This window comes from Canis lupus, chromosome 1 (genome assembly GCF_003254725.2).
Source record: "Canis lupus dingo isolate Sandy chromosome 1, ASM325472v2, whole genome shotgun sequence".
In the NCBI taxonomy this organism is placed as follows: domain Eukaryota; kingdom Metazoa; phylum Chordata; class Mammalia; order Carnivora; family Canidae; genus Canis; species Canis lupus.
Window position 1 is genome coordinate 14,181,300 of NC_064243.1, and position 21,044 is coordinate 14,202,343.

Genomic DNA, 21,044 nt, shown 5'->3' on the forward strand with positions numbered 1-21,044 from the left:
TACCACAAAAATTGCGGTAAATAAATTATTTTTTTTAAAAAAATAAATAAAGTTATTATGTGCTTATTTTTAAAACATGGCCAAATATCAAGGAAGTTTTAATTTTTATTATATTTATTTATTTATTTATTTATTTATTTATTTATTTATTTATTTATTTAAGGAAGTTTTTGAAAACATGATCCTTGCTCACTCCAACAGAGATTACCGCTGTTGAGAGTCTTCACGTAGCCCAAATGGAGTGCTTCTATACAACACTGATTCAACTGCATAAAGCGAAAGCCCAGTCTTGGTGGAGAAAGCAATCCTGTTACTCCTAGGGTGAGAATTAGCCCACTTGTTGCTTCCCGGCACACTCAACCGCTCCAGTATTCCTAAGTCTTCACGTTTGAATTTGGTGAATATTGTCTCTATAACAAGAAGCACAGAAGCCTCGAGACAGAAGCCAGCATGTGAACAAATGATGAGTTCTAGAGTGAGGGCCATATAAATTGATACCTGGGGCATTTCTGTCTTTCATTTACACACATATTCATTGACTAAATATTGGTTGATCACCTACATATGCTAGACCTTGTGCTACAGGTTCAGGAGATGGCAGGTAATAGGAGAGGACACTTACCATCTAGTTGGGGGAGAAAACCTGTAAACAAACAGAAACTGAGAAGTGCTCTGGGGAAAAAAAGGGGGACAAGGTTGTGCTAAGGAAAGGAAGGAGGTGACATCTAAGCTGAGACCTGGAAGATGGGCATGAGCTCCACAGCAATGCTGGAGACCCAAAAGGACATTAGGTCACTCGTGAACAGACAAAAGGGATCTAGGGGTGAGGAGGTCAGAGCAGCCGTTACCACTGGGAGGGTGTTGGCTCAAAGCACGAGAGCCTTCTGGTGAGCTGGTGTCTCTATCTGGGGGAATATATATGTACAGAGTTGTGTAAAAATTCACTAGGCTTCAGACTTTAAAGTTTGTGTACTTTACTATATGAAGATTATAGTGTAATAAAAATAAAATAAAATAAAATAAAATAAAATAAAATAAAATATCCCTTCCCAAAAAAGAAAAGAAAGGGCAGAGGAGGGTGTGGTGGGCTTTCCAGGTGGAGGGAACAAAGCCCTACAAGGGGTGGGGGTGATGGGGGGGGGAGATGGGATGGCATGGGGTGCTGTCCTGGGTGTGAGAACAGCAGCAAAGCCCAAGTGCGACGCAAGGACCCGGTGGTGGGATGAAGCTGGCCACACGTCACATTGACAGTGCTTATCCCTGGGGCGGGAATTAGGATTGAGGCTCTGAGACCAGGGATTTTAACTGTTTTACTCTTTAAAAAAAATGTTTTGAACATCTCTCTTTGTTTTACATGTATCATTTTAAAAATAGATAAATGAGACCATTTGCTTTTGCTTTGTTTTTTCCTGCCTTTCCAATTGTTGTTCTAAGGAAGTTGATGGCTTTGAAGGGCCTTTTCTTGTCTCCAGGGGGAAAGATCCAGGGGTGTGAAGCCCCTCGGGATTTCTTCTCATCAGGGCTGCGGTCCTAAAATGTCCACTCGGAGAATCATCATTACTTGATTCCAGGAAGAACAAGAGGGAAGCATGGGGGTGTGGGGTGTGGGAGGGTGTGGGGGGATGTTTCCTTCATTCCTTCATTCATTCCTTCATTCATTCCTTCCTTCCTTCATTCCTTCATTCATTCACACTCACCCAGCGCATAGGTGTACAGGACAGGCCTTGTCTTGCAGACATTCATTCCCGGCTCCAGTCTCTCCCTTCTCAATTCACAGTGGACCCAAATGCTGAGAATCCAAACCTGAGGCAGGTGGGGTTAGGATCCTGGGGGATGGAGGAGGGAAGAAGACATCCGAAAGGCAAGATTTCCCTGCATGGGGGCATGGGTGGGGGGGCCTGTCCCGCTGAGCCCCTGGAGGCGGCTGAGGGGAGCCGGGCTGCACTTCCTAACCACCAGCCCTGGGACGCAGCCTCGGGGAAAGGGCCCTTTCTCACCTTCTTCCAGGAGCCCGGCCTCCAGGTGCTTGCGGGCTCCAAGGGTGCTGGCAGCGGTGGGGGCCCCCTTGTCAGCAGCATTTTCTGGAGTTAGCATTCTCTGTCCCTGTATCCCAACACCCCCGGGAGGCAGCCTCCTCTGGGAGTCTCTCTCGCTCCTAAAAGGGAACTGGAGAGGCTGGGGAGGGGTGTCCCTAGTAGACCAACACCCGGGGAGTCGCACCCCCACTGCTCCACAGCCAGCCAGGACCTCCTTGGATAGGGGAGACACGACCCCAGACCCTGGGCCGCCCGCACCCTCCTGCAGCCCCTGCGCCCTCAGGCCCCGCGCGACCCTCCGTCTCCCGTGGGCCTCCACGTGTGGTCTCATCCCAGCGCAGCACCAAGCCCTTGGCCCCAACGGATTCTGTTCAAATGGGTATTTCCAAACACATATATTGGAGGAGAAGGAGTTGCAGGCAGAATGTGGTCACAGTACAGGCTGAGATGACTCTGCGGCCAGACTTGGGGACAGCAGGCATCCTCTGTCCTCTCAACTCCTTCCCTTTATCCAAAAAAGGCCTGATTTCTAGAAAAGCCCAACTCCTCCTCCATTGCATTCTGGAATCGGGGTGAGAATCGCCCAGTTGCAGAAGCCAACTCGAGTGGCCCTGTGGCCCTGCAGTTACATTCCTTGTCCAGCACAAGGAGCCTCGGGCACCCAGCTGCCTCTCCACACCAGCGGGGTTCTTCGTAAGCCTGGGTACAGGATTTCAGCACTTTAGAGCATCATTCTCAGGGCGCCCAGGTGCTCAGTGGTTGAGTACCTTAGGCTCAGGTCGTGATCCCGGGGTCCTGGGATCGAGTCCCACATCGGGCCTGCTTCTCCCTCTGCCTGTGTCTCTGCCTCTCTCTGTGTGTCTCTCACGAATAAATAAAATCTTAAAAAAAGAAGCAGCAGCATCATTCTCAGAAGGGGCTGTGGCTTCCCCTGGCCACACAGAATACGTAAATTAGTTGGGGGGTGCACCTAGTTTGAGGAACACAACAAGAAAGCAAAATAGCAATGCTCTCCATTGGTACAACTGAAGAAATAGGCATGGTTAACACGAGTCCCACAATTATAATTTCTACTTATTTTCCTAATCATCAAAACCTAGATTCCCAGCACCAGGACACCTGGGTTTTCCTGGTTCTGGCATTTTTTTCCCAATTCTATGGAGACTTGGGCCCACCCATTCCCGCTTGCTTTCATTTCCTCCATCCAGTTTGAACCAAAAGATTTCTAAAGGAGATTGAACTTTCTACAATTCTACCATTTGCTCCCTCTGCATCCCTCATTCCTCAGCTCAATTCATCTAGCAGGTGGTTTCCTCCACCTTGGAGCTCAGAGCCTCAGGACCTCCCCCTTTCCCTACCCTCAGCAGCACCTGCCACCTGGCCCCTTTCTAATGATCTGTCCTGAATGCAGATGACTGCTTGACAAAGTCCCTCCCCTCCATCATCCATTTTACTCTGTAGACAAGAGGGGCAGCAGGCTCTTTGGCCAGGAGAAACATCCTCCTTTATTGGAACTTCCTGCCAGCCTGGAACAGGAGATGCCCTGTCTGTTCCAGCACTATTCAGTAGAACTTTCTGTCGTGTTGGAAGTGTTCTCATCCAATATGGTAGCCACTAGCCAGTGTGGCTATTGAGGACTAGAAGTTTGGCTAGCCCAACTGAATTTTAAATTTTATTTAAACCTTTGAAGTTTTAACAGCTATTTTGAGGTATAAAAGGCATCAATGAACTGCACATAGAATGTTAAGATTGATGTTTTGACACAGACACCCATGAAACCATTACTACAATCAAGGTAGTGAATATACACCTATCATGTCCAGAAGTTTCCTCATGTCCATTTGTATCCTTCCATCCTTGCCCCCTCTCCCTGCACCCCCCCCCCCACACACACACTCAGGCAACCACAGATCCGCCTCCTGTCATTAGACAGTAGTTTACATATATGATGTGGGACATCATGTAGATGGAATCATGCTCTGTACTCTTCTTAGGGGTGGGGAGGGTCTGGCTTCTTTCAGCAAAACTATTTTGAGATTCATCCATATTGTCTCGGTTTGTTTCATTTTATTGCTGAGTAATATTTCATTGTTTGGAGATAAAATTTCACCTGTTGATGGATACTTGGGTGGTTTCCACTTTTTGGCTATGAATAAATAAAGCTGCTATGAGTATTCTTGCACAGATCTTTGTGTAGACATATGCTCGCATTTCTCTTGGGTAAATTCCTAAAAGTAGAATGGCTGGATCATGGTAGGTGTTTTGTTTACCTTGTTAAGAAACAGACAAACTTTCCCAAAGTGGTTGTACCATTGTACATGCCTGCCTGTTCCTCTACAAACCAGCCAACAACTGTTATGGTCAGTCTTTTAATTCTAGCCATTTCTAATGGGTCTGTAGGGGTGTCTCACTGCTGCTTTAATTTTCATTTCCCAGCTGCCTGATGATGTGGAGCATCTTTTCATAGGTTTGACATTGGTGTATCTTCTTTCATAAAGTGTTCATATCTTTTTGCACTCTTTGTATTATGTTGTTTTCTTATTATTGAGTTTTGAGGGTTCATTACACATTCTAGAGGCAAGTCCCTTATCAAATACATAATAGGCAAATATTTTCTCCCAATTGATGACTTGTCTTTTTATTTTCTGAATGCTTTTCAAAGAGCAGTTTTAATTCCGATAAAGCCCAATTTATTAATTTAGTCTCTTATGGATCGTGTTTTCAGTGTAGCACCTGAGAAATCCTTGCCTGGACCAAAGCCAGAAAGGTTTCTTCCCCCTATGTTTCCATCTATAAATTTTATAGTTTTTCTTTTTACATTTAGATGTATGGTCCATATTGAGTTAAACGGACCATTAAATGTACTATTTTGTATATGGTGCAAGGTGGGGACTGTTCACTTTTTTGAATATGTATATCCAATTGTTTCAACCCCATTTATTGAAAAGACTATCCTTTGTCCACTAAATCACCTTGTACCTTTTATTGAACATCAGTTATTGGTATCTGGACTCTCATATTGCACTGATCTACTAAAATATATATTTTTAAATTTATTTATTTATTTATTCATGACAGACACACACACACACACAGAGGCAGAGACACAGGCAGAGCGAGAAGCAGGCTCCACGCAGGGAGCCCGATGCAGGGACTTGATCCCAGGTCTCCAGGATCACACCCCGGGCCAAAGGCGGCGCTAAACCGCTGCGCCACCGGGGCTGCCCAATCAACTAAAATTTAAACTTAAATAACTACCTGTGGCTAGTGGCAACCAAATTGGACATCTTAAGTTTAGACTGTGAGCATCTCAGAAAAGGTCCTGTTTCTAAATCTCACCAGAGAGGGGCACCTGAATGGCTTAGTGGTTGAGCGTCAGCCTTGGGCTCAGGGAGTGATCCCAGGGTCTTGGGATGGAGTTCCGCATCGGGCTCCCACAGGGAGCCTGCTTCTCCCTCTGTGTCTCTCATGAATAAATAAATAAAAATCTTAAAAAAAAAAAAAAAAAGCTAGTCGTTACCATTACATCATGTGAAATGAAAGCAGAAGCGGGAGACATTCTATACTTTCTGAAACCCTGTTTCTCTTCTTCAGAGAGACTTTCCTGTGTTTTCCTGCAGGTCTCAAACACTTGAACTTTAGGACATTTGGTAGCTGTGCAGGTTATGGCGCTGTTACACACATTTTGCAGAGGAGAATTAAGGTATTTAAATATTTGTTCAGAGTCACACAGCTACTGCAACCCCTATTTGAAGCCGGAGCTTAATAACTGGCTTACTTATCCTACTGCACACGTCTCTGTAAACACACTGAGGAGCAACTCAGTCTCTCGTGTCCCAAATACGGTTAAAGAAGTTATGAAGGGATGTCACTGTAGGCCTACGGTTAACCCTCAATTAATTTATTATATTATTATATTAATTATAATTAATTTCTAAACTTTATGCTTTTGACTTACTGATTTTCAAGATCAATGTACATCTGAGCAGCCTGAAAGCTTCTGAGATGTCCTCGCTCAAGTCTTCCCTGGGCCCTGGAGTCTGCATGTCCCAGGCTACCCAGATGGCCCTGGGATGGCACTGGGAGAGGCATCACCACCCACTGAGCTCCTCCTCCTTCTCTCGACTTTCCCAACTGTGTTCAATCAAAAATTACGGCCGTGTTTGCCAGACAAACACATCTCCCCTTTCCATCAGGTGGGAAGGCTGATTTAGAGGGAACTGGGATTCAGAGCCAGCTTGGCAGACACAATGATTTCTTTCCCCTGGGGCCATACACTTTCTCTTTGCTGTGCTTCTCAGTAAAGCCATATTGAAAACGTGTATGTCTTAATATCGAGCTTCAGAGCAGATACTCTGGGAATCTGAAGCCATAGGACAGCACATCAGTTTGTCATGAGGTGAGTGGGGTGGGAGGAGGGTTCTGGAGACTCATAGGAAGAGCCCCTCTACGGAGCACAGCTTCCCTCCCACTGCCAAGCACGGATTTCCCATCCTGTGAGACTCGGGCAGGATTTATGGCCCAAACCATTGTCTTTTGTTCCTCCGGGGCCCTGTGAAGGTCTGTGTGTGTGTTCCAGAAAGGAGTCACAACAGCTGCAGGCCTTGCCTGATCCTGGCGTTTTAAAACTGGCTTACTCCTTCTTTTACTGCGCATGTCTCTAGAAATAAATTGGGGGAGGAACTCAGCCTTTGTGTCCCAAATAAGGTTGAAGAAATTATAAGGGGATGTCACTGTTGGCCCACAATTTCTGACTTCCGGGCAAGTAATTAAACTAACTGGTTATCCCTAGGAAGTGACTTGGAAGACCCCAGGGTCTACTGCCACCGCCAAATGATCTGTGCCAGCAATGGGTCAAGGGCTTGGCAACCACTGAGGAATCCAGTCCTGGCACGTTGCTGGATGCATAAGGAAGTGCCCCTGGAGACCGCTTGGTGTGCATCTGACAAGAATAGTGACCAAGTGAAACCCCCTGACTGGCTTCTCTCAGGATTCCCACATTTCTGTTTCATTGCAATAGAAAGAATGAAGCATCAACGGAATGAAGAGACAAGGAGAAAAATCTTTTCAAAACTCATATCTGACAAAGGATTAATACCCAAAACACACAAAGAATGCCTTAAACTTAACATAAGAAAACAAACAACCCAGGGGATCCCTGGATGGCTTGGTGGTTTAGCACCTGCCTTTGGCCCAGGGTGTGATCCTGGAGTCCCGGGATCGAGTCCCAGGATTGAGTCCTGCGTTGGGCTCCCTGCATGAAGCCTGCTTCTCCCTCTGCCTCTCTCTCTCTATCATGAATAAAATCTTTAAAAAAAAGAAAACAAACAACCCATTTTTTAAAAAATTAGCAAAAGTTCTGAACAGACACCTCCCCCCAAAAGATGACAAACAAGCATCTGAAAAGATGCTCCACATGGTACATCATTAGGTAATGGCAAATTCATGCAATAATACACTACTATGTGCTTACTAGGACGGCTAAAATCTAAAACACTGATATCACCAAATGCTGGTGAGGACATGGAGAAACAGGAACTTCCATTCACTGCTGGTGAGGATGCAAAGTGGAAGCCATGCGAGATGGAGGACAGTTTGGAGGTTTCTTATAAGGCTAACCCTATCTTACCACATGGTCCCGCAATTACACTCCTCGGTATTTTCCCATAAGTTGAGAATATATGTCCACACAACACCTGCACATGGATGTTAAGGGCAGTTTTTTATTCATAATTGCCAAATCCTGGGAGCACCCAAGATATCCTTCGGTGGGTAGATGGATAAACTTTGGTCCATCCACACAATGAATTATTCAGCAAAAAAAGGGCAAGAGCTATCATTTCATGTAAAGACACAGAGGAACCATAGATGCAAATTACCCTGCGAATGAAGCCAATCAGACAAGGCTACGTCCTGTATGATTCCAACTATGTGACATTCTATTCTAGAAAAAGCAAAACCATGGAGACAATAGAATGATCCGTGGTTGCTGGGGGTGGGAGGGACGGGTGAGGAAGCAGAGAGCACAGGGGGCTTGAAGGGCGGTGGAACTGTTCTGTGGGAGACGGTGGTGGTGGGTACATGTCACACGTTTGCCATAACACGACCCTGAACCCTAATACGATGAACTTTAGAAATCGAAGTATCAGTATTGGCTCATCCATTATAAAAAGGAAAGATATAAAATACACGTATGGGAGGATTACGATCATATGAAACAGAAGAAGCTAACACAAACCGAAGGACAGACGGGGCCGTCTAACCCACAGGAAAGAGGCATTCCTAATTCTGAAAGGCCCTAAAACAGGTAGGTGGGTTTGGAACAAGAAAACATTCCTGAAGGAAACGTAACAACGTGTGGAGCTCCCGATGTGCTCGCTGGGCTCGGGCCGGTGTCTGTCTGAGCTCCGACGCTCGGGCCCGCGGGCGCACCTGTCACCTGCGCCTGCGGGGAGGGAGGGAGCTGGGGCTCCGCTCAGGCGGCAGCTTGGGATCCAAACCGGAGCACGCCGGTCGCTAGGGGCACCGCCTTTGACGAACCGCAACTGGCCTGAGCGTGGACGGGTGTCCAGGGACCTGCTTAAATACAGTTGTTCTGTCACTCACTGGTTGGCAGGTGGATCCCTCGGAAACGCTGGGAAAGCGCTCGCCTGGCGGTGTCGGGTCGCCCCGGAACCCCACCAGGCGCCCCGGGCGCCGGCCTCGCCTTCTCCGTCCCCACGAGTCCCGGGAGGCGGCGCTGCGGCGTCGGCCCGGCCTGCACCTGGGCACCCTCGGGCCGGCTGCTGTGGGTCGGCGGCGGGACGGCGGGACGGCGGGAGCCCCGGAGGCGGGGCGGGGGGACCCGGGACCCAGCCCGCGGGAGGCCGCGGACGCCCAGGACCCGGCGGGCAGCCTCGGCGGCGCCCCCTGCCGGCCACGGACGCGCGCTCCTGGCAGGGAGGCCCCGCCGCCGCCGCCGCCCCGCCCCCCGCCCCGGGCTTAGGAAGGGGCCCGCGACCGCGCTGCAGCTCCGGCCCGGCCCGGCGCCGCCCCCCACCCCCGCCCCGGGGACCCCCACTGCCAAGCTCTCTGGTGGCGACTCCTGATCCTGCCGCAAGGACCAGTGGTGAGAAGAAAAAAAAAAAAAACCACGTTTGCTTTTCGGGCACACCCCGCTCCCCACCTTCAGAACCCGCGCGGCGTCATTCCCGCCCTTGCCGGCTCTGCTTTGCTCCCCCGCCCCCCCCGACTTGGGCACCCCATTCCGTAGGCCTGAGTTTGGAGAAGGGAGTCAGGAACCTGGGGTTTTGCTTGGGCTCCTCGGGGGATCCAAGGCCGCACACACCGCGCCAGCCCGCAGAAGGCAGGATTTTCTTTCCGACCCGCTCCCCCGCCCGCCCCTCCCCCTCTGCCCCCCCGGGGCGCCGCCGCAGCGCTTCTGCAGCCCCTCGTCAAGGACCAAGGACGCTGTGTCCCCCGCCCCGCGCCCTTGCTTCTTGGCCCATTGGCCCAGGGAGAATGCTGTGGCCTTTGAGGCCCCTTCCCCAGTTCTGGGCTGCCAGAGTCCAGCTCTCCACTCCCTGTGGTCCCCGGCTTGTCACCAGGTCACAGCCAGGTGTGCCCCTTACCACACTCCGAGGTCGCAGCCAAGGGACGTCTGCTAAGCGGCTGCCTGAACGTGGGCAGGCCCGCTCCCGCACCCCTCGCTATTTCTATTGTGCCAAGAAAACAGCACCAAAAGGACGCAGTGCAAATTCCTGCAAATTCCTACGCTCACACTTCAGAACTTTAAAGACATTGGAAAGTGTCCTCTTGATTTAGATGAGGCTGATAGAGGTCAGGGGTCAGCAAGCTTCTTCCATAAAGAGACTGCCACTACTTCAGGCTCTGTCCTAGGACGAAAGCAGCCGTAATAACACATGGATGAGTGGCTGTGTTCCAATAAACTTTATTTGTAGACTTTGAAATTTGAATTTCATATAATTTTCATGTGTCATGAAGAGTTACTCTTTTTCGACCATTGAAGATGTAAAAGCCTTTCTCATCCGTGGACCTTAGGTGTCGCCAGTGTGCAGGCTATGCCTAACTCTGTTTCCTTCCGCACAAGACTCGGGAATATGAGCTTTATTTTTTGACTGAAAGGCCCCACAAATAGAAACTTTTATCAATACAAGGAGGGATGAACTGAGCAAGTCAGGAGGGGGCGGGGGGCTTAAGCAGGAACATAAAGCACTCTTCAGTTGGATCCCACAGCCAGCACGCTGGTTACACTGCCACCTAGTGGGGTCTCCTCAGGGCTGTCCCCCAAGGACCTGGAAAATTCTCCCTCCCATCAGCTTACTGCCCACAGTTGGGGTTTGTGTTCCTGACCACACCCAACAAGGACTTCAAATCCGTTAAACCAAAAGTAAGTGTGAAGGCAAAGAATTCTAAAACTTCAATAAACCCCTTAAAATGAAAAAGCAAGATTCAAGTCACAGAATTTCAAGATCATTTAGTTCAATCTCTACCATCTTTTCCAAGTCAGCTTTCGAGTAAGAAAACGAAAGGTCTAGGAAGACCAGGTGTTCAAGACGACAGAGTTTAAGGTAGCACCTACCTGCGAGTCCCACTGGCCTGATCCCATCACAGGAAGCGCTGTACCATCACGCTGACATGCCTACAAAAATCCCACGACATAGGTACATAGCTATAGAGGAGCCCAGTGGGTACGAGCCCTTAATAATTGCTCTGTGCCCTTGGATACTCAGCCTTTGTGCCATTTCCCCTACTGTAAAAATGGACGCGGAAATGGGCTAGTGGCATCTTGGGCAATAAGGTATTGGCTACCGTTATGAATTTCTTGAGCACCTACTATGTGTCAGACACGGAGTGCTTTACGTATTTTGTCAATTTGATCCTCCTCTTTTATAGAGTAAATGTTTCCTCCATTCCGTCAATGAGCCGGAGAAAGGTCATGTGTACTGTGGGTGGGTGCCGGGAACAAAATCACGACGAATGCCATCTCTTCTACAAGTTCACTTGATGACGGCACCCGGGACACAACTGAGTGACCATGTTACAAACATGACCCGGCCCTGATGTGCTAGCAAGAATGAGCACTGAGGAACAACTAGGTAACTTGGTGGCATCCTTAGCATTTAGGAAGGCTTTCGGGGCAGGGGTCACTGTCACTTCCTGCTTGGAGGTAATCTTGCTGCCGTCATTCTTGGCCTTTGGGTTGTTTGGGAATGATGGTAACTGGTAGAGGGAGTGCTTGGGACGGTGTACGTGTCGGAGCTTTAAACATATCAGCAGTTACGTGTCTTTGCTGCTCGCCCTACTTCTTTTCTGCTGTTTCTCAAGTTCTGCAGCCTCCCCGCTAACGGAATATTCACATAGTGCTCAATTTATCGAGATACCTGAAGATAATTAAAAACTCAGTGTTCCAACGGAGGATATTTGCGCATGTTTAAAACCCTGGATGTAGGTGAGAGTTGCTTCCCCTGAATTTATCAGAAACAGGCAAGCGCTTAACAGCTACTTCTGAAAGTCCCGGGTTTCCCATCTCTGCCAACTTTCCCTCATCCCACATCTTTAAGTCCCTCAACGAGACACAGAAAGGAGATGCTCGGACCAGCTAGGACCCAGCCCCCATCCGCTCTTGTAAGTCCAGAGGCCCCAGGGGTGTTAAGATCATGGGTCTCTTATGTTTTACAGGGCTTACCAGGTCACTGCCCGGGTTCAGCAGAGAAGCACCTGTCGGGGCAGGAGGTAAGCTGGGGCCTGGTCTTCCCCATTGGTGTGTCTCTGGCACTCACCCCTGCTGGACTCTGAGTTCCAAATCTGTAAGATGGGAAGGAGGAAGGTCCCATGCCCTCCACACTGTGCTGACCGATCGGCACGGGGGAGAGTGCAGAGGAAACTGTCAAGGACCATCAGTGCGTTTCAGATGTTTATAATAAACTTTGAATGCGATGACCGATAGAGGAGATTGCTCAAATTACTTTTATGGCCAGCTGCCTGCATTCTTTAAGGTTTTGGGCACAGGCTTACAGTCTCAAATGTTTTCTGCCTTACGTTCAATTTTCTCTAAATTAGGTCAGTGGGAAAGAACATCTGCTTGCTGGCATTGTCCGCGTCCCTCACCAGGTGGCGCTGCTTCCCTGATTAGCAATTTCTTTTGGTGAGAGGCTGGCTGAGACCTCCATTTACCACGGACCCAGCTGGAGCTGCAAGAGGAAAAAGAAAAAAAAAGAAAAATGAAGAACCACCGAGCCCCCCCACCACACCCCACACCCCCCCACCACACCCCAATTTCAAGTAGCAAAATGGGGTCTCGGGAGAAGAGCTCTGGGGACGACGAAATGCGGTCACTGGCCAACAGCGAGCCTGTGGGCCGAAGGGTCTGTGACTCGCCCCACTTTCCAGAGCAGGCAAGAGGGAGCCTACATCCCCCTGTGCTCCCGAGATGGACAGACTTTGCAAACAGAGTCCAGGCAACGTGTACCCCCACTCCAATCCAGAGGGCTCGCATTTTTCAAGAGGAATTTAAGAATTAGGTCAATTTCTTGAGATTCGGCAAAGAAAGTTACTTCCGCATGTTATAGGCACAATCGCTGCGATTTGTAAGCAGTGATAAAATGCTGTTAGATTGCCCTTCGGAATCCAAACCGTGGAAGCCAATGTGCTGGGAAAGGACAGCGCTGCCCTCTGTGCATGGTCAATGTAAAGGGCCCCCCGCCCCAGTGACACCTGCCTCTCAGCCCTTGGACCCTAGAGCCCTTCATTCTCATAGCTCCACCCCCACCTCCAACGCCCCAAAAGGAAGGTCCAGACATACAGTGACCATGTTTTCCTCACTCCCCCACACCTCATTTCCCTGAAAATAAATGGGCCCTTCTGCGGGGTGGCCAGGGTGGGAGAAGTCAGCATTTCTCTTTATTCTTTTGAGATGAAGTAATGGAAGGGTTATGGGGTTGAACTACTGTCCCAGCTTGCCTCCATTTGGTTTCACTGCCTTAACCTTAGAGTGCTTTTGTAATCAGTATGTAGAATTGAAAAAAGGTGTCTTCCAAGCTCAAGTGGATGACGCTCTTAAGTACTAGATGCTACCTGTCAAAAAAAAAAAAAAGATTATTTTACATTGTGCTTTAATCTTTATGGAATCTTCTCAGAAAAATTTGATTTTTTAGCACTTACATAAAGTTAAATGTGGATTTGCCTTGTAAATGTACTTCTTCTACTCCAGGGTCGAATAATCAGGACTGCACGACTCAGCCCAGAGCTGCCAAAATTTGGTAAGCTCCCCAACGAGCGTTGATTTTTGAGGACAAGGAATATTTTTTTTTTTTTTTTTTTTTTTTGGACAGAGCTGAAATAACTAACTTTAACAATAAGGCAGAAGTGTGTTTGCCAGGTTCCTCGCCACCCAAAGGACCGGATCACTGCCCTCCTAGACTCAGGTCTCTGTGTCTTAACCAGTAACCTCAATCTTCCTTTTCATCAAAATCGAATTCAACGGATATCTGAGTGCCTTCCTGGTGCTGTTTCATAATGCTGGACCTTTTGCATATATTCATCCATTTAACCCTCACAACCACAATTTAAAATAGTCTCATTTTCTGTCCGGGGACAATGAAGTTCAGAGGCCCAAGGCCTCTTCCAGCCCCGCTCTTCCTGCTGCCTCACCCACACCCTAACCAGTGTCCAAAGGGCCAGACTGTCCTTCCTCAACCATCCAAGTTTCTTTAAATACCATCGTTGACATGCTCCTCCTCTCTTTAAAACTTGGTAGTTTCTAATTTTTCAATCAATATCACAATCTCCAGCCTGAATCTTTCTGCCTATTGAACCACAAACCTCACAACTCTTTCAAAATGTTCCCTCCCCTGCCAAACTGCCCTGGTTTCTTCCTCCCACCTCCCCAGCCACAAAACACTGACGCGGTCCTGGGCCACCTGCCCCAGGGACAGTCCAAGCCCTGCCCCTCTTCACAAGCCCTTCCTCCACAGAGCCAGGGTACCCTTGCTTGTCCTGTGCCACGCCTTCCATGGACCGTCACATCAGTTTGGGAGGATGTCAGGATAGGGACAGAGGGACTGGATCAGATGTGGTCAGCCTGTTAATCACTTGGAAAATGATTTGGCAAATCCTGGAAAACCGAGTATGTCAGTATGTCCTACAGCCTGGCACTTGCACTCCTGGATTTAAGGCCTCGAGAATTCTTGCACACGTGAACCAGGAGACTGGTAGCAAACAGCTCCCGTGAGAGCAAAGAAAATGAAAACCACCCAAATGTCTGTGGACAGAATGGATGCATTGTGACTGTGTGCGTGTCCCCCTATGCAATGGAACACTGTCAAGTTAGGGAAAATGAATAAACTGTAGGAATGTAACATCAGGACCGCAAAACCAGATGAGTAGAGACAATCACAGAAGACTACGAAAAAGACACCTTTTCTATAAAGCTCGAGAAAAGGAACACACTGTTCGTGGGAGGGAGGAGGATCTGAGACGGGAGAGAACCAAAGCACAGGAATGACCAAGCATTGGGCAATGGGCTCCTTGGAGCAGCAGAGGACGGAGGGAGGAGGGAGGGGGCTGGGGAGGGGACAGGACCAGTGCCTTCGGCAGCCTGCGTGCTAAGGAGGGCAGTTCGGGACGTGTGCCCCGGGCAGGTGCCATCGGCTAAGGGTAAAGCTGTGCTCTGGACACCATCAGGGATCCTGGGACGGTTCCAAGCCCGCTGCCCAAATGGACCCAGAGGGAACCTTCCCTAGGTGGCTCTGGACAATTGTCTGCTGCCTTGGGTGCTGAGCCCCCAAGTGTCCACTACTGAGAATGCTGGGTGACAACTGGAGGGACCCCAGCCATCGGGACCAGCCGATGACTGGACTACATGCTAAGACCATCTCCCCGTGAATCACCGAGTACAGGAAATGGACTCAGGACTGGGTCAGAGAAGACAGAGCCAATGGAGTCAAGGCTACTCCCTACTGCATGTACTGAGAGCTGCCTGGAAACACAGTCCTTAGTAAGATGCCTGACAAAGTAAAGCAGGTTCTCCCCACTTCCAGCCAGGACAGCCTCCCCCCGCCACGCCACTCTGGGCCCACACAGGAGACCCACGGTGGGCCTGCTGGGGACGAAACACTGAAGAACCAACACCCAGATGGTAAGAAAACCTTTGCGATTCACTGCCCCGCACTCCAGGGGAAAAAGGGCTGCTTTCCTTAAAGAGAGAAAACGAATCACCATGTTCGTGATGTCCTCCTACTTTCACTTTTAACAAAATTTGCAATAAACCACAATTCTTAAGCTGTTTTTCATTTTTTTTTATTGCTGTTAATTCAAGGAAAAAGGGTTGCATAAAATCCAATCTGTTCTAGAAATATAAGTGGCCTTTCCAGTACATAACATTTCAAATATCAAAGTATATGGTAAACATACAAATAAGGAGAAGGTAACATACCTCCTATGTACAGTACAGTATCTTAAATCATAAAATAAGCTCCATAAAGTACAACTGGCAAGTGATTCACAATGCGGTCCATACGTGGCTTATCAAAACTCTCACTGGAACAGCTCAACTGCAGCTTAACAATTAATTTAATAATGTGGTCCAAAAATACCCAGATCAAATAAAATATATTTAATCAAAATAATTTCCTTTACTCGAACTTTTTTCTTTTTAAATTAAAGCTTTCATCTACCCCTTCATCCCCACCCCCTTTCCCCTTTAACTCCCACCCTGAAAGTTAGTTTCAAATGTACATTGCTGCTATAAATATAAACGCTACCTATGAAGCATTAAATGAAGCTTCTTTTTTCTTCAAGTTTTTCCTTTCGTCTAGCAATCTGTTAGGCTTCTGAACCAAGACCAAGTATTTAAGTTCCTCTGCTGTATACCAACGTTACTTCACACAACAAAAATCTGTCATTTCTGCTCTGTACTGAGGAATGGGAAAACAAAACCAGCCCCGACCCCAAACCTAGGACTATACAGTGGTAGTTGCTCATTGCTGTTGAATGCAGCAGTTCCAAAAATACACCCAGTCTTCCAGATAATCTCAGTGCACTTTAGGAAATCAAAAATTACCTGGAAGCAATTTAGTACATAGATTGGCTTTAAAAAAAATTTTTTTTTCTTTAAACAGCAGCATTAAACTTAGTGACATGACACTGACATGATTAATACCATCTTAACACACTCAGAATTCAGTCTTTCACATTATAATCAAGCAAAGTGGTAAACTGTTATCAAAGTGACTTTGCTACGAGAGACGGTGAGGGAACAAACCTGACTTTTGCAGAAAGCAGAGCTTCTGCTCAGATTGCAATAAACATTTTAAACACAACGTAACACTGCTACAGTTGGTGTGAGAAAAGAAGAGATCTTTACTCAGGTAGTGTCTCTTTAGCACGACACAATGGTAGACTACAAGTGAAATCAGCTGTCGACTTTCGTTACAGACACAGACACACAGAACAACACTCACACTAGTTTGTTCACTTTATGTCTCTCTGAAGCAACAGGCTAAAAAAGTATGATGAAGTAAAAAGTTTCGTGGTTTTTTGTTTTTTGTTTTGTTTTTTTTTTTTAAGAAAAAGCTCTTTGTCCACTTCAGACATCCTATTTTTTCAGTTTCATATGGTTTTACTTCTTCCTCTCTCTTCCACTTTATTTTTTATTTGGACCACAAGCACTGCATATATGTGTTTACGTGATGCTGTTTTAGTACGTATATACACACAATTTGGGGACTTGATTTCTCCTTTCAGATTAAGGTGAAACATTTCACCTTCGATTTACAGGCAAGGCAGGTTACGGAAGCGTGGACCGCTGCATGGCCAGCTGCCCCTGCCACAGGCTGCTGGAAGGAAGGTGACAGGGAGACGTGTGTCCTTGAGGGTGAAAGTGAGAAGAGCGTGGAAGAAGTGAAGTTTCTCTTTTTCAAAACCATATGACTGTCACCAGTGTTGTAAAAAAAGGTCAAATACACAGTTTTAAAGATTCAGTAAACATTGCACACAGCAAGTATTCAGTGTAAAAAAAAAAAGCACAGCAAACATTTTCCTTTTGATAGTTTGTCTGGATGTTTAAATTACATGTATCATACAGATAAGCCTGTTGTTGAACCAGGAGACCAGAGGCTCAAAAGCAATGCATTCTTTTTTGTTTTGGACATCAGTACAAGAGAAATGAAAACTCCCAACTGCATAGAAATCTAGGAAATGTAGAGACAAAGAAACACAAATAAAATACCTTTCCTCTCCTCCCCTCCACACCCCACCATGACTCCCCCACGCGTCAGGGTATTAAGCAGTCAAGCTTTACTTGTTTCACTCTGCAGAATCCAACGTATCATTAGGAGGGGGGAGGGGAGGTGCGTATCTCAGTCTGTAAGTGCCTAAAACGGGAAAGACAGAAGTGCTAAGTCACTGCTTACAACGCAACGCATCACAAACCACTACAAGATAGCAAACGGGCATGCCGGCAGAAGGCAGCTTCCTCCGCGCCACTACGGTTCCAGAATGGTAAATACGAGTTACCTTCAAGGAGTAATGTGACGTGTGTGCTTTAAGTGCAACCTAAAGCTATCAAACTCAATCTTCCTTTCAAAATGCCAAGTATACACCCGCAACTCAAGACTTTGTTTTCCCCCTGGATGAGATTTGGCAAAATGACAAAAGCAAAATCCAAGGGCAAGGTAACAGTCTGACATCTCCTCTGCTGAACTTGCCATCTTACTCATACTCATTTAAGAACATTTTCTTGTTTCTGGCGGTAATGACATTAAGCAGAGTTCAAATAATTCCCTTGCTCCCAAGCCAGTGCTTAAATATTTTGTTCCTGAAAATGCAGTAGCATTTTTTAAGCATCTGCTGGGAGGGAAAAGGGCACCATGAGGGAATGTGCATGAGGCCAGCTGGCTACGCATGGATGGACTAAAGAGTAACTAAAAATCCTACGTGTCAGATGCCTGCATCACTTCCTACTTCTTCTGTATTTAAAAATTTTGCATATTCTATGAAACGGGATTGTAGCTTAAAAAAAAAAAAGTGCTGCAAGCAAGAGATTTGACATTATATAACGCAAACTCCCGTCATATTCCTTCCAAAGTGCCTTAGTGGTTTATTGTGCCTTCCTTGGAAACTGAATTCCTCTCAACTTCCTCGTGCTGTGTGACCTGGGTCTACGCTAGGTTTTCCCATCTGCATTTTCAGATTTGTCACTGAAAGCACATCATCGGTCAATGAACACACGCCAGCTCTTTCTGCCACAACAGGATGACCGTGCTCGGTAAGGTGGGGGGGACGGGCACATTCAAAAACAAGTCCTCTGGGAGCTCTCATGATTACCTTGTTGACTGGCCTCCATGGACGACTGCTTGCACTCCTGTGCGTAGTGTCCGCTCACACCACAGTTGTAACATGACACGTTCCCGTTCTTCTTGGGCCCCGAGCCGCTCGCGTTGGCAACTACGTTCGGTGCTGGGTACACAGGATAGAACCGCCCAAATCCCGCCATCTGCTGCATGCCGTAGTTGGCTTGGCTCCCCATGACTGGGTCATGCACCAGTCCGTTTGCATAAGGAGTCTGAGGCAGAAAAAAAGGAAGTTGGTTTCCGTTGCTCTGATGTGCTTGGTTGAGGTAGCTGCCATTGCAGATGGATGGCAGAGTAAAGAACGACGGGACTCGGTACATTGGTCCGGGCATCGGATTGGGGTAATAGTAACTATTTAGCTGAAGGTTTCCGTTGGTCCCACAGCTGCACCTTCGCCCACAGGAGCCGCAAGGCCCCGAGCCCAGCTGCTGCTGTGGCGGCAGGACCGTCCCGTTAGCGTTCGTGCTGCCCACCGCGCTGATGTACGACGTGCTGTCGCTCTGCGCGGTGCTGTGGGTCAGGGCGGGGCTGGGGCTGGGGGCGGGGCCCGGGGTGTGGGTGGGCACGGCGGGCTGCCCGGTGGCCGGGGCCTGGCTCGGGGCCGACGTGGCCGCGGGGCTGAGCACGCTGGAACTCTGGCCGGGCAGCACGCCGGCGGCGAGGGGGGAGCCTGGCAGGGTGTAGGAAGCTGGTGGCTGGGCGGCTGACAGGCCGGCTGCTGGGAGAACTACCTTCACATTGGCAGGCTGAGGGACGGTCCCAGTGCTTCCCTCGATTTGAGGCACCATTTGATTTAGTCCTACCACTTGGGATGCGGATTTTGTGATGGGGTCCGTGGTAGCAACAGGAGAGCCCGGGAAGGTCCCTGGGCTGTGGACGGGAAGAAAGGCAGTGCTTGGTGACCCGAGGCTCAGACTTGCGGGGGCCTGCTGCGGGATGTTCACTGGGCAGCTCTCGGAAGACCCCTGCGGTGGCGCCAGCTTGAGCCTCTGAATCGTGAGGTGTAAAGCGGGGGCGCTGCTGTGGGGGAGGAACGCTGACGGGAGGGGTAACGGGGAAGCCAGTAATTCAAGGTGTTTCTCTGACTCTCCAGTAGAAGCTGTCGGTCCCAGGATTCCAACGGGGGTAGAATTTGTGGATTCCCTTATTGCAGAAATAGCAACGGGACTGGGAACGAGCATCCCTATCGTCTTGCCATCAGCCGATTTGGGTGGAGGAACGACCACGTCAGACTTCTGGGCACCATTGTGCATGACACAGTGTAAAGTTGGCATAAAAGAAATATGCTGATACTTGGGTGCATTTAGGGGATCTTCTAAAAGGCCTCCGTTGTCGCTTCCTAATGAAGCAATCTGAACAGGTGGCTTGACAGTGACGGTCTGGTTGACAGAACCATAGCCTGTAAACCGGGTTGTTGACGGATTCCCAGAATCCTCAGAATTGCTGTCTGTGTCTAAGGGAAACAAATACAAACAGATGTTAGAGCATGCATAACTCCCAACTCTTGCTAGAAATCAATTCTAAGTGTATCTATTTTTTTTTTTAATTAAAGTAGATTCCACGCCCAGTGTGGAGCCAAACACAGGGCTTGAACTCATGACCCCGAGGATCAAGTTCTGAGCTGAGATCAAGAGTTGACACTTAACTGACTGAGCCACCCAGATGGCCCAAATTTTAAGTATATCTAAAATGAACTCTGCAGTTTGAAACAAGGAAATATGTCCCTCGGTTTCCTGATCACCAAGCTGACTTTCGTTTAATTTCCAGCTTTCTATGGACTTTGTTTAAAAAATGTACAGATTTTGGAAAAGGCAACACCGTGGTGATGATAAAAAGACCAGTGGTTGCCAAGGATGGGGAGTTGGGGGCAGAGACAAAAAGGTACAGGGGACTTCAGGGCAGTGAAATGATCTGTATGACACTGTAATGGAAAATACAAAAATACAAAGTATTATACATTTGTATAATGGGCGCCGGGTGATAATAACGTATCAATGGAGGTTCATAATTGGTAAAAACTGTAGTGCTCTAGTGAGTGCTGCTAACGGGGTGGGCTACACACGTGGCAGCAGAAGTACATGGGAAATCTCTGTACCTTCCTCTTCATTTTATTGTAAAGCTAAAACTTCTCTAAGGAAATTAAGTCTTTAATAATAAAAAAAAAATCCATGGAGAAATGAGCAACAAAAGTTTAACTGGAGCCTGAATGAAGTACAATATAAACACTGAGATTTATTTAAGACCACCTTATTATTGAGAAAAGGATTGAATCTTATCAATTTTAGGCAATTCACTTGATATGTATTCTGCACTGCCCAACCCAAGGTCTTCATGTGTGTCTCACACACATGATACAACGTAAAGGAGCCCAGTCACAAGATTATCCCTCAACCCAAATATCTAGAGATAGGGAACGGAAGAGAATGGAATAAATATTCTTACTTTTATTTCAGGGGGAAAAGAAAATGTAAAGTTACTGTTATTAAAGTCCTAAAACAAACGGTGTTAGAAAACAGGCAGCAACACAAACGTAAGAGCACTGCCACTTCTCCCATGACAGAAAAGCAAAGAGGCAAATACAAAATTACACTTCATATGGTGTTATTGCTGCAGTCACTCTTATGCTTGTATACAGAAATAGCTTCAATCTAGATTT

At 47.7% G+C, this 21,044-nt stretch overlaps 1 protein-coding gene and 2 long non-coding RNA genes across 8 annotated transcripts in view; 1 reads left to right on the forward strand and 2 right to left on the reverse strand.

The window, feature by feature from the left end:
• Nucleotides 1-168: 168 nt before the first annotated feature.
• On the reverse strand, nt 169-8,140 carry LOC118352758 (uncharacterized). Its single transcript, XR_004810432.2, has 3 exons — nt 1,998-8,140; nt 1,698-1,826; nt 169-410 (listed from the first exon to the last, which is right to left on the reverse strand). It is a non-coding gene; the product is annotated as an uncharacterized LOC118352758 (long non-coding RNA).
• On the forward strand, nt 8,040-16,031 carry LOC112644036 (uncharacterized). The gene is made up of 3 exons (XR_003126087.3): nt 8,040-8,343; nt 11,718-11,771; nt 12,099-16,031. It is a non-coding gene; the product is annotated as an uncharacterized LOC112644036 (long non-coding RNA).
• Nucleotides 9,947-21,044, reverse strand: part of ZCCHC2 (zinc finger CCHC-type containing 2) — a 63,641-nt gene continuing 52,543 nt past the window's right edge. For 2 of the 6 annotated variants that reach the window (XM_049112265.1, XM_025422103.3), the window contains 2 exons: nt 18,363-19,841; nt 15,320-17,410 (listed from right to left, as the gene is read on the reverse strand). In XM_049112265.1, coding sequence (XP_048968222.1) covers nt 17,343-17,410; nt 18,363-19,841 — 1,547 coding nt within the window. In that variant the 3' untranslated portion in view covers nt 15,320-17,342. Of the gene's footprint in view, nt 12,230-12,998; nt 13,113-15,319; nt 17,411-18,362; nt 19,842-21,044 lie in introns of those variants that run through there. The other 4 variants (XR_007411903.1, XR_003126086.3, XR_007411905.1 and 1 more) reach the window with 4 other exon arrangements.